Genomic DNA, 13428 nt, shown 5'->3' with positions numbered 1-13428 from the left:
ATTTTAGCAGTAAGGTAGCAAAGCTGCGCTCTTCTTCGTAGACATTGAGTTTGGCTGCAGCTGCACACAGTTGCAGCGCCTCCTACAGGAAACTGGTGGAGCTACGCAGAGAACCACGCCGTTCAGAAGCCTTGTTTGGATTCATGTTTTTATAAAACACTGAGGTCCGGACCCCGGGGTCCTCAGAGGTAGCTACGGCCCTGGTCATAGTGCATCCACTTAAACCTTACCACAACAAGTAAATAAGTAAAATAAAGTCACAAAACACTCACCATTTTCTGCCATGGATTCCAAAAGTGTTGAGGCCACCTCTTCTTCGTCAGTCAAAGCTTATAAATCAAGTCCATTTGGTCTAGCACCATCTGAATTCTTACGTCAACCAACAAGTAATGAAATGAACAGTGTTGGTTTACATGTTTCCATAAATATATATTTTAAAGGAAACAATAAAAACAAAAGGGTTTAAAAATGGTGTTTTTTTGTGAAGAAGACACTCCTGATTGTTGTCACTCTCTGGCCAATCAATGGCCTGCAGTCTGCTGACATCATATCTTCAGCTCCACTCGGCTCGCTTGGAACCTCGTCTGAGTAGGTTCTAAGAAGCGAGCTGAAAGTGGGTGGGAACGCTCAAAGGAAAGACTGAACCTGCACCGGGTCGATCCGAGTAGAGCCCAATCGACCCCATGGAAAAGGGCCATAACGCTCGCCCTAAGTTCTGGGTCGAGACTAAACAGTAACTTATCTACATGGAGATCAGGTAGGGACAGGTGTCAGAGACTCAATATTGTTTTTCAGACAGACAAACACGCATTCTCAGCATCTCATGTTCGTTCACGTTGGCACAAAGTATGTTAAAAAGGCACTCAATCAGCCAATCACAGACAGGAAAGTAATTCATTAATAAAAGACATCAACATTTCTAAAGTTTCCTTAGCTATTTTACTTGTTATCACTCATCAAAAAAAGGCGAAGGCAGACAATATTGTTTTGTTTGTGACTGCGTGTGTGTGTGTTCATCTGTCTGTTAGTAAAATATGTTATGAACCATTGGAATAATGTGACCCATTCTGGCAAAATGACAAAAAGATTTTTTTTTTCCATTCTCCATCTCAAAAGCTTCAAAATGATATATAGTTGAACATCTACAACTCATTAACTGTTGGAGTTAGCCCAATTAAAGATGGCTGCCTCAGCTAACTGACCTTTAAATCACAATGACTATAACTCAGTCAATTTTCCAGATTCATTCAGACATCCATTTTCTGCTGCTTATCCATGAGGGAGTTGTGGAGCCAACGGGTCCAGGAGGGAAAACCAGACATCTCTTTCCCCATAGACTTTCTCCTTCTCTTCCTTTGGGATCCCAAGGCATTCCCAGGCCAGAGAGGATACATAATCCCCTCAGCATGTTCTGGTTCTGCCCTGAGTTCTCTTTCCAGTGGGATGTGCCCAGAAAACCTCTAAAGGGAGGTGCCCAGGAGGCTTCTTAATCAGTTGCCAGAACCACCTCAGCTCATTTCTTTCAATGTAGAGGAGCAGAGGGTCTACTATGACATCCCCTGGATGACGTATCTCCTCACCTTATCTCTAAGGCTAAGCTCAGCCACCTTACTGAATCAGCCCATTTCAGCTGCTTGTATCTAAGATCTTGTTTTTTTCTTCATGATGCCTACCTCATGACCGTAGGTTAGGGTTGGAACGTAGGTGGACCAGTAAATTGAAAACTTTGCCTTTTTTCTTAGTGCCTTCTTTACCACAACATACCGTAACATTAATGCTGACAAGGTTGTGCTTTGTTGAGCCATCTCCTGCTCCATCTTATCATCATTTGTGCAATAGAGACCCTGAATGTGGCCCGTTTGGATTCCATGTCCCGGACTTACTGCTGGACATGTAAAAAGAGTTGTGAGTTGAAGCTCTCCCAGATACCAGACATTCTCAGTTTACCTTCACTGTCTTGCAGTCTCCCCCACCACCCGATCCAACTAATGCCCTTTTTCCATTGGCTCTACTTGAGCAGCCCCGCTCCACTCCACTCTACTCTGCTCGGCTCTGTAAACAATGCAATGAGTTTCCACCTGCCAGTCTGCTCGGTAGCAGAGGAACGCCTCCTTGTGTTGGTGGGAGGGGGGAGGCGGGGTCCAAAGCCGCACCGTGCGCTACCGCATTTGTGTAAACAACGGAAGAGCTATGGACAACGTTGGCCCTGTGTTGTTGCTGTTTTTTGATTCTCCTGAGACTTCAGGAAGAGAGGCGCAGTGGAAGAAAAGCTCTGGATGCCGCGATTGTTGCGCGGAGTAGGACAGCTGTTATCCGCCGGACATTTTAGGCTTTACAGCGCCTTCAGCTGGGGGACAGACGGCAGAAACTCTGCAGGGTAAGCTAACGCTGTTGTTTATAGTCCAATTACTTCACTACCGTTCCAAAATTGTCTATCGGTGTTTTCTTTGCTCTTCTTACGCTTCAATCTGGCCACACCCACGACCAATGAGTGAACAGGAGCTAGCTTGCGTAACCCACGAAAACAGGGCCGTCCCAGTTGGACACTGCTTCGAAGCCAGGCTAAAAATTGCCGGGGCTGGCCTCGAAAAAGGCCCGTGGAAACGCTCGCAAAGCAAGCCGAGTAGAGTGGAGCCGGGACCTTTAGAGCCAATGGAAAAGGGGCATAAGTTTCAGGTGGTGATCAGTTGTCAGCTCTGCCCGTCTTTACATGAGTGTCTAAGACATAGGGCCGCAGGTTTGATGACACTATTACAAAATCGATGATCAACCTTTGGTCTAAGGTGGCCTGGTACCAAGCACATTTGTGCTTGAACATGGCACTTGTTATGGACGATAACAAAGCTTCAGCTTCAGTTAGGAGGCGTTCCCCCCCCCCTTCTAGATAACCTTTTCATTGCCTGCAATGCAGACAGCACACTGTTTAGTTCACAAACACAAACAACAGCGAAAATCCTTCTTCTTGTAGCTCAAAGTCACAAAGAACCGTCCTGCTTGTTAACCGGGGAAAACTCCATTACTGAAGTGCTCAGTGGGGGCTTGTGAGTATCCCCACACCCGCCTGACACCCCTCTCTCTCTGGGCGACTCTGAAATAGGAAAGAGTCCAGCCCCTCTCCAGGAATTGGGTTCCAGAGCCCAAGCTGTGTTCAGAGGTGAACTATACCTCAACCTCACACCTCCATCTCCTTACCTATCAGTGAGGTGGTGTTCTATGTCCCAAGGAATAATGTGCATGTGTATGTTTGTTTCTCTACAGATAGTGACCTAATATTTGGTGTGGTTGTTGCTGAGACTGATCCCCAACACATGTTCTGAGTGGTAACAAGTTACTCAAGTTCTTTGTTTAAACTTTTCCCATTATCAAGTGTATCTGCTGTCAATTCTGTCTGTCTGTTGGCAAAATAGTTCATGCACCAAAAAACAGATTTTAGTTGTGTCAATGAATTTTACAGATATTGCGCTAAAATATGGTGTGATTGTAGCTGAAAGATATAAACGATACATACACCATGTGCTATTCAGTGTGAGAGATCTTTGCTTAAAACTTCAGCTTTTACTCTTGAAGTCAACCTTGTTTTTTAACAAAGTATCTTATGAACCACTAGACAGAATGAAGAAAGTAATGGATGTACGTATACACCTGATGAACTTTAGGTGTCAATCCAATTAAATGGCCGCCAGAGCTAACTGACATTAACCAACAACAAAAATGGCTCTATCTCAGGCACTTTTCCTGATATTGAGTTAAAATTAACTCGTATTTTGAGCATGACATTTTGCAATATTCCATGAGTTTTAATAAAACAGCTACAAGTCGCTCATTTCCAAAAACAGGATTATCTCAATCTGAAACTGGTATGAAAGGCAGCAGGTGATATGCATTCATTTAAAGAATGCTAAGCCTACTGTCTCACATTTAATGAAATGATATAACTCTCACCACCTTCGGTACTTAACTAAGTAAAGTAGAAACTACAAGCTTGTCTGTGTACATACTGTAACACTGACCTGAGCCAGAAATTCTGGGGAGATGTTTCTGTACCTCGTTCAGCTTAGAGTGGTGTCAGGAAGGTTGTTTTTAATTTCATTTATTGTTTTTCTTTTAGTGTGTGGCTGAAAAGGAACGAGCCTGAAGCCACAGAGAAGCACAGCGCCAGCCTTCCACGAAGAGAAGAGCTGAACAGGCTGAGGCAAACACTGTGTCAAAAGTTTCATTTGGCAGATATTCGGTATGCTGTCTTATGTGTTAAGTGTTTGCCTTTTAGTATCGAGAAAAACTGTTTAATCAGTTGTATCAAATACAGCACTGAGATCTAACAGGACAAGTATGGACACGTCCTCTGTCTGAGACCAGAAGAATATCATTAGTTACTTTCAGCAGTGCTGTTTCTGTGCTATGATTAGCTCTAAACCCTGACTGAAACTCCTCAAGCAGATTAATTATCTGTCTAAGGAAGCTGGCAGATTGCTGGTTTCCTTAGACAGATAACTTTTACTAATTGCCTTTGTATGTAAAAGTTTGTATATATATAAATAAACTGAATTGAATTGAATTAAATTATTTCTGTCCAGATGTTCACACAATTGATTTTCTCAAAACTTTTTGAAATGAATGGGAGATTATATGTAGGTCTATGGTTAGGCAGAACTCCTCAATCAAGTTTGAGTTTTTAAGTAAAGGTTTAATTACAGCTCAGTGGTACAGAAGCAGTCATTAGAGACAAGTTAAAGATGAAGAGCTGGGTTTTCAGGGATCACAGGTGGAAAGATGATGATCCTGTGGTGTTTGTGTGGTGTAGGTGGCAGCGCAGCTGGGGAGTGCCTCATAAATACTGCCAGCTTCAGAGTCTGAGCCGACTGTCCTACCAGAGCCCAGAAGCCCTCCTCAACCTGCAAGGTACTGACTGCTTCTGTCATCCACACCTGTAAGCTCTACGCGTCTTCTTCTCACCATGCTGCAACAACCATTCAAGTGTTTTATTCCTTTAATTTGTCTCTGTTATGTTCTTGTTTTTCCACTTCAGTCCCCATGCATAATTTCCTGTTTATGAAAAGACACACAGCACAGCTGGATGTGTTTAAAGCCCGTCATCGTGCATGAAGGTGTAGCAAATTTATTCTACAATGATGTTTGGGAAATATTAAGAAGCAAAACATTTGATGTGTCCGGAGACATTTGCTAATGAAGAAACAGAAATTCATAAAGCTTACAGGACTTTTCTTCACCGATGAGCCTCTCCATCATCGTTCTTCTAAGTGTAGCATTAGCAGACTGCTAACTGAAATGAATCCTGCACTGACTCTTAGTATTTTAAGGACATCCAGAATCTGAGGGTAATATTACCACCTGCTGCCTATTGCAGTCAACTTTGTTTGTCTGTTAGCAAAATATCTCATGAACCACCAGAAAAATTGAATGAAATTCAGAACAATCAATGGGTGACCTTTCGAACTGTTAAACTTTAGGAGTCAACCCAGTTTGAGATGGTTGTCTCAGCAACACAAAGATGACTATAACTCAAACAATTTTACAAATATTTGGCTAAAATGTCTTGTGCTAATAGATGAGCATACTCTGAGCCCAACATCTTTGCCTAGAACATTGTCATTAACTGTTAAAGTCAACAATGTCTGTCTGAGCAGTTTTTGTTTTGTTTTTTAAACTGATGGTGATGACTGCATGTACATCCATAACTAAGAACCGTTTGGAGTGAACACAATTCAAGATGGCCTACTCACTAATCTGCCTTAGACAAGATAAACATAGCTATAACTCAGTTGATAGATACTCAGCTGAAACCTGGTGTGGTGGTAGGTGACAGTCATCCCCAGCACATACTCTGAGCACCAACACATCTCAGATATCACATGAAATTAGATGTAATGTTTTTTCAGGGTTTGAAAAAAGTCATTTTTCAGCAGCCTGTCCTGTCCTGTCCCCCCACCCTTCCAGGACACACTGTTGTGTTTGCTGACCAGTCAGGAATGAATGCCTCTGGACATGTCATGCTGGGAAGTATGGATGTTCATCACCAGTGGGCCAAAGTAACGTAGCTTCAGTCTTCTTCTGCTCCAGGTTTCCCTTCAGTCCAGTCTCTGATCCATCCTCTTCCTGTGTTTCCAGCTGTTCCAGCAGCTGCCCAGTTACCGCAGCCTCCAGCAGCAGACTGACTGGCTGAAAGAAAGAATCAGTCACCTTCTGGGAGGAACTCAGGTGGTCCACATGGAGAGGCAGGGGCTGGTCCAGCCCATCGCCGAGCACTACAGCACACTCAACACCTTCCACAAGAGCCTGCTGACCCGACGGCTGCACCTACACCCTCGGAGCCTGCATGGCCTCACCATGGTGCTGGAGAAGTACGCTGAGCCCTGCACACACACACACACACACACACACACACTGGTACTCCTCAGCCTGTTCTCACACATTCACCTGAAACAGTCCAGCTTCTTCTGAAGGAGCCACATGGCTCATTCTGGTGGAGTCACGAAAACTGAGACAAATTGTTTCAGTCTGTTAGCTAAATATCCCCTAAACCACTGTACAGAGTTTGTTGGTACCCCTTTGTTAAAACAAAACAAAAAACTTAATAAAGAAGAAAAAAGGCTCAAAATCAACAAATAAAAATCAGACGTTGGTTTTAAATTTTGGTTCAACAGAATTGTACACTGCTCAAAAAAATAAAGGGAACACCTAAACAAAACAATGTAACTCCAAACCTGTCACACCTTTGTGGAATCAAAGTTATGTAGTAACACTTATTGTGACACAACAGGTGGAAATGAGAGGCAAGAAGCAAGACCACCCCTATAAAAGAGTGCTTCTGCAGGTGGGACTACAGGTCATTTCTATGTTCTCATCCTTTCTGGTTGAACTTTTAGTCACTTTTTCATTCTGTCAGTGCTGTCACCGCATAGAGGCATCATGAGGCATTTTTGTTTTGTGGTGGTCTAACACTGGTAAAACAAACAGCCAGTTCCAACACCTGGCATGTGCACAACATCCTGAACAAAACCAAACAGAAAAATAATGAGGAGGCTTGCTAGACAGCTAGATAACCTGGTGTACACACATTGCTAAACCTTAAAGTACAGAGAGAGAGCGTGGGTTGGGTCCCAAAATTGACATGAAGTCTGACCTTACTGGCTTTACATACTCAGACCATTTTGAACCAAGTTCTGTAGAATTTATCCTTCTGAATTTTTAGATAAAAAGTGATCTTCTCCATCACATAGATTTCGTGTACAACATTAAGCCATTCTTCAGTAGTAGCTGGTTCCGCTTTAAGCCATTTCCGTGTAATGGCCTTTTTACTGGCCGCCATAAGGAGGCCAAACAATCTTCTATCATTTCTATTCAGCATATGTTGTATATCACCCATATACAGGATTGTACATTTAAAAGGAATCTTAACTCCAAAGATGTTTTGCACGTGACCGTGAATTTCCTCCAAAAGATGTGTTCATGTGTAGCTCCCTTAGTCCCACATTGTCTCCAGCAAAAATCTCCAACTCCCAAATGTCTTTTCTGAATCGGTGTAATAAAGAACCTCACAATGTTCTTCCATCAGAACTCTCTCCATGTATTTGAAGCCGTGAAGGTCCACTGAGCTTGGCATATATCCTCCCAGGTTTCGACCGGGATCCGTTCATTCAGTTCAGTCTCCCATTTTTTCCTAATGTAGTTCATATTCCCTTGTTTTGAGAATTGAATTCCCTTATATATCCTGGAAACCACCTTGTTGAATTGTCCTGGTTTCATTAATGATTGGAAGACCTCCAAAAATCCCTCGCTGCAACCACTTGGAGCATCCCTCAGATTTTGATTAAAATGATGTCTGACTTGAAGATAATCTATAGAAATCGTTTTTTTTTCCAAACCGTGCTCATTTTGTAAAGCCTCAAAACTTCTAAATGACCCCTTGTGGAGAAATGAATTATAACATGTGAGGCCCTTAAGGGACCAGCTTTAAAATCTTTCAGAATCATAGGCACACCATCTAAACAACCTGAAGGAGTCCTCTAGTTTACATATTCCTATTACACTTTTTAAGGAGTCAAACATACAGTCTAATAAGGGGTCCCCTGGTATCGCCAACACCTTCTGGAGTGCAACATCAGCCACAAAGGCCCTAATTGGGACTCCCCTTGTAATGGTTCCCTCTATTTCTTTCCAGCCTGATGAGTAGGATGGAGAGCATATACCAACCAGTGATCTCAGCTGGGCAGCACAATAATAGTCCTTCAGGCACGGGAGGCCCAAACCCCCTTTTTCTTTCTTTAACTGCAGTGTTTGTATTTAATCCTAGCTCTTTTCCGCTGCCATAAATATCTAGAAATGACTCTGTCCCATTCTTGAAATTGTTTGGGAGGTATTTTAATTGGAAGACATTGAAAATAATAAAGCATTCGTGGGAGAACGTTCATCCTGATAGATTCTACTCTAGAGCTCAAGGTCAAAAAGGGGATCATATTCCATCTATGGAGATCAGATTTTATATCTGAGATCAGTGGCTGGTAGTTAGCCCCGAACATTTGAGAGTCATCTTTGTGCAACTTAATCCCCAAATATTTAATACATTCACTCTCCCAGTTCCACTTGTATTTATTTTGTTGGGTTAAAGTTGAAAGATAGCACTTGGGTTTTATTTACGTTAATTTTGTTCCCCGAATATTTGCCATACTCCTCCAACATAGCCATAAACTTCGGGAGTGTTTGAGCAGGTTGTGTTAAAGCTAATAAAAGATCGTCTGCAAACAGAGCCAGTTTCTGCTCACTGCTTGGAGTCATTAAGCCCTTTATATCAGGTCTTTGCCAGATCCACTGAGCCAATGGTTCAATAAATAAGGCAAAGAGGAGCATCCCTGCCTTGTTCCTCTATGTAGGTAAAATGAGTCTGATAAATCTCCGTTAACTTTAATTCGGGCCGTTGGTTTATCATACAGTGCTGCCACTGTTTTGATAATAATATCATGAAAGTTGAAAGTTTTATACAGAAAAGACCATCTCACTAAGTCAAACGCTTTTTCTGCGTCTAAACTTATTATCAGGGAGTCAGTGTTTTGTGTTTTAATCTCCCTCATGATATGCAGTATTCTCCTCGTACTATCTTGGGCTTGTCTTTGTTTGATGAAACCTGTTTGGTCATTGTGTATTAAACCTGGTATTATAGATTCTAGTCTCTTTGATAATATAGCAGTGAATAATCAATATTTAAGACACTCACAGGTCTATAATTTCCAGCTGATCCTTACCCTCTTTAGGGATAATAGAGATTATTGCCTCTGTCCATGACGGGGGAATTGTATTTTTTTCCAGCACCCAGTTAAACACGTTGACCAGAGTCGGGGTTAATGAATCCTGCATGACTTTATACCACTCAGGGGTTTCCCCCCCTTTATTTTCCTGATTGCCTCTTTTACTTCCTCATCTGTTATCTTATTTGTTAGTTACTTTTCTGACTATCTGTGACCTTAGGTACATTTATTAGATCTAAAAATCGTTCAACTTGTTGGTCCTCTGCTGCTTGGGGTTGAGTAGATACATGTTCATAATATTTTTGGAAACACTGTTTGATTCTTTCAGGGCTTGTTTCTAGTTATTTTGTACAGGGATTCTGTATTTTATGAATATTTGAATATTTTGTTTTGTTGAACCAAAATTTATTAGTTGATTTTTAATATTTTTTTCTTTTTATTACTTTTGTCAGTTTCATTTTTTTTCCAATGACCTTAGTGTCCACATCTGTATAACAAGGTGGGGATGGGGCTCATGATGGACACCCCCCCTGAGAGTTCAAAGTTCAGAGCAGTTTTACTGAGAATCTCTGGTGTTTCTGTTGATTGTGTCCACCACAGGGACCGCTCAACACCCAGTCTTCATGAGATGGGACACTTCATCATTCCCACCCGCTGTGACCCCCCCAAGCTTCAGGTGTTCCTCCAGAATCATGCCTCTGAGGCCAGACAGCGGATCCTACGAAGGAATCAGTGAGTAAATCAAAAACAAAGTCACCACAGAAACAATGAGAGATGTCCTGCAGCTGGACCTGGTTCTGGACCTGGTTCTGGACCTGGTTCTGGACCTGGGGCTTCATGAGGACATGACAGTGGCGGCTGGTGGAGTTTTCTCCAGGGGGGCTATAAGTCCAAAATAGACATGTACAAAACATATACTAAGGTATCACACCAGTGTATTTACATGAATTAAACAACAGAAACAACATTATAATGTACATATAAATGCACAAGTGCTTCCTGAACAAAGACGGAGGTCTCCCAAGACACAAGCCTGTAGGACACATTTAGCGTTTATAAGATCTGTTTTCTCCCTTATTTTTCAAAACTTTACCGGAGAAAATACATCAAAGCTTGTTTTATGATGCGAGCACTCACTACGTCATATATTCTGAACGCACAATATAACGAAGATTGGATGTCTCACTCCGATTAGAATTCAAAACCAAACATTCTAACAGATTTTAGCATAAATTTTCTTAAACTAAGTATTAACTTATTTATTACCTTGTGTATGTAACTTAGTCACGTAATGAACTTATTGCTGTCTTTGAATAAAAGGCAGCACACCTGCGGCTCGACTTTTCAATCAGGTTAACTTTATGACAGACGGATGTGACGTCAGCCCCCGTGGCGGGAGTCCCGCGCTCCGGTGGCGGGAGGCGGAGTCAGCTCTGGGCGCAGGAGAGGTGCGTCCTGAACGGTCCTATCTCTTGTACTGAATTGGAGCTACTGCGCATGAACAACTTTTAACACGGATCAATCAGACAACGTTGAAGAACGAAACAACTTTAATTATCATTAACTATAAAATATTTATCTTACACAACTAAATATATATATACATATATTTCAAAATATTTTTATTTTATTATTTCATTTTTATTTAATTTTTTACATCTTATTCAAGGTAATGTGAGTGGTGGGGCAGCACCCTAGCGCCCTCTATTGGCCAGCTGCCTCTGGTACATGAATACACACAAAAGGTTCTGTTTAAGAGTACACCAAGTTTTAATAGAAAATCCACACAAGTCTTCGTACATGAGTCCCTGGGTCCAATACTGGTTCCCAGGAAGGTTGGATTATTAGTACTTACTGGATGGATCTTTTTTGGACCCTTTCTGATGGTTCTTGGACTCTGTGTTACATGAATGCACGAATAATAAGTTCAAGTCAAGCAGCCTCTTCATCGGTTTGGTCCTGAACGTTCATTAGACCAGAAGTCTGTGTGGTTCTGGTTCATCAGTATTTGTCTGTGTTCAGACTGCAGGTGGAGGAGGACGCTGTGGTCCGGTCTTGTCTCCAGACCCTGTCTCTGAGGAGCCTGTCCAAAGAACCCAGTGTTAGCTCCAGTCAAATGATCCAGTGTTGTCAGAGGCTGCTGGAGCAGCGCTCTCCCCTCCTACTGGGCCTCCACATCTGTGTTTCTCACTTCTACTCAGTCCTGCAGGATGGGGACCTGTGTGTCCCATGGGACTGGAAGAACTGAACCACAGGAACTGGATTTCACAGAACCGGGTTGGCACAAAGAAGCACTTTATCCTCGGATTATTACAGAGCCACAAGCAAGATGTGGAGGAAGAGAACAGTTCAAATGTGTTGTTTTTGTTTTAAACTCTGTGAGAAGTTTTCAGATTTTATAAATAAAAGTCCTGAAACCGAAAAATGTTTCATTACTGATTACAGGTGTGTATTTTCATATTTTTATGAAAAAGAGTTGATTTACAGTCGGAAAAGGTCTGTTTATTGTGGCTATTAGTCAAATATTTCTTGTAAAGGCCCAGTCTGAATGAACAGATGTGGTTCAGCCTGGAGTGCAGTTTTGCGAGCTGTGCACACCAAAAATAATTCCAGATTTTCAAAAACTGTCTGTTTAAAACACGGCCACATGACTTGCTGGTCCATTGGTCCATTGGTCCAAGTCATGACTTTATTAAAATGAAACCTGAAATGTTCGAGTCAAAGACTCAGGAGCAGACATGTCCGGACTTGGACAGCACACAATCTGGACCCATCAGTTTATCGGTCTGATCTCACGTTCCTGTCAGCAGCACTTTGGAACCTTGCAGATTGAACTAACAGAATGCTGGGCTGCTCGGAGTTCAGTGAGACTGCAGTGGAAAATCTGGGTATTTTCTCCCAGTTTTAGGTGATTAGGACCAAAGAACCTTTACATGGACAGTTTTTGAAACTCTGGACTTACTTTTGTGCACACAGCTCGCAAATCTGTATTCCAGTGTGTGCACGTTATTTTGTTGTCCACTTCCCCTAAATCCTTCTCTCTTTAGCTCAGTTTGTACCTTTGCAGCTGCCTCCATGTTTGTTTAATCTACTAGAGTACACCAACAATGGAAATGGGAGGATTTGGACCAGTTTTTTTTATAATCATTATTGATTTTCTGTCAGAGAAGAGCTCCCATGCAGGTTTCAAAATACAGCATATTGCTCCTAAGACAAATAGGAGATGTCCGCAACAAAACCTAAGAGGATTTGAGACGGGCCTGAGACACCAACGATAAATTTTATCTCAAGATGGTCACAAACTTTCTGAATATATTCACAATTCAAGAGACAAGATCGAGCAAGAAAATTGAGGACCTTGATACATTTTCAAGACATTTTGGATATTCCATCATGAAAATGTTTGCCAACTAGTTGCAACCGAGTGAGATACTCCGTTAACCAAACACACTAATAGAAAACACTCAACACAAACTGTACAAGCTGCTGAATGACTCAGTCTTCTGAGACACTGGTTGCCATGGTGATTTCTGCCTTTGCAAAAACTGTAGGAAATGAGCAAATTGTTACTTTAACTGAGCAGCAGCAGGCTCTGGTGGTCACATGGTGTTTTTTAGGTTTTATGCAGGAGACATGACGAGATAAAGAAACCATTTACATCCAGTTTTAAAGAACAAAAGATGGCAAAACAATGGATGGCAAATACGTTTGAGGGTCTGCACTCTGGGGGATTTAAGAGAAAAGTCCTCTAAAACAGACACTGGGTAAAATAAAATTAAAATAAAGTTTTTTATGGATAAACTGTATAACAAGTGTAAAGTTTTTGAAATAAGAAAAGACTGAAATTGTTGGAAAGAGCTCATAAGTTAAGTGTGGCAACATTGAACATTTTGTCCAGAAATCAAACTTAAATTTGAATCGTGTGTATCTGGTGAAAGATGTCCGGTCATGCAAAGTCCAACTTTCTGTGAGTAATGGGAGTGCTGTGAAGAATGCCAAAGACAGCTGAGTTGTCTTCCTCATTCATTTTCTTCATCAGCTTGTTCTCTTTCAGAGTCATGGGGAACAGATAACCAAGCACCAATTTTATCAAGCACAACAAATTTCATCACAAGGAACATCTAGTTCAGTCACGTTAAGAACAATATGTTGTTCATACATTGTAACT

The 13428-nt window shown here is 41.7% G+C and overlaps 1 protein-coding gene across 2 annotated transcripts in view; it reads left to right on the top strand.

Annotated features, from left to right (window-relative positions):
* tcaim (T cell activation inhibitor, mitochondrial) overlaps positions 1-11685 on the top strand; it is an 18951-nt gene extending 7266 nt beyond the window's left edge. For both annotated transcript variants that reach the window (XM_017431171.3, XM_017431172.3), the window contains exons 6-11: positions 4109-4231; positions 4802-4899; positions 5956-6047; positions 6127-6359; positions 9861-9992; positions 11283-11685. In XM_017431171.3, the coding sequence (XP_017286660.1) occupies positions 4109-4231; positions 4802-4899; positions 5956-6047; positions 6127-6359; positions 9861-9992; positions 11283-11508 (904 nt within the window). In that variant the 3' untranslated portion in view covers positions 11509-11685. The remainder of the gene's footprint in view (positions 1-4108; positions 4232-4801; positions 4900-5955; positions 6048-6126; positions 6360-9860; positions 9993-11282) is intronic.
* Positions 11686-13428: the final 1743 nt, after the last annotated feature.

Source organism: Kryptolebias marmoratus, linkage group LG16, assembly GCF_001649575.2.
Source record: "Kryptolebias marmoratus isolate JLee-2015 linkage group LG16, ASM164957v2, whole genome shotgun sequence".
Taxonomy (NCBI): Eukaryota; Metazoa; Chordata; class Actinopteri; order Cyprinodontiformes; family Rivulidae; genus Kryptolebias; species Kryptolebias marmoratus.
Note: the sequence above shows the minus strand (reverse complement) of the source record. Positions and strands in the feature narration are given on the sequence as shown.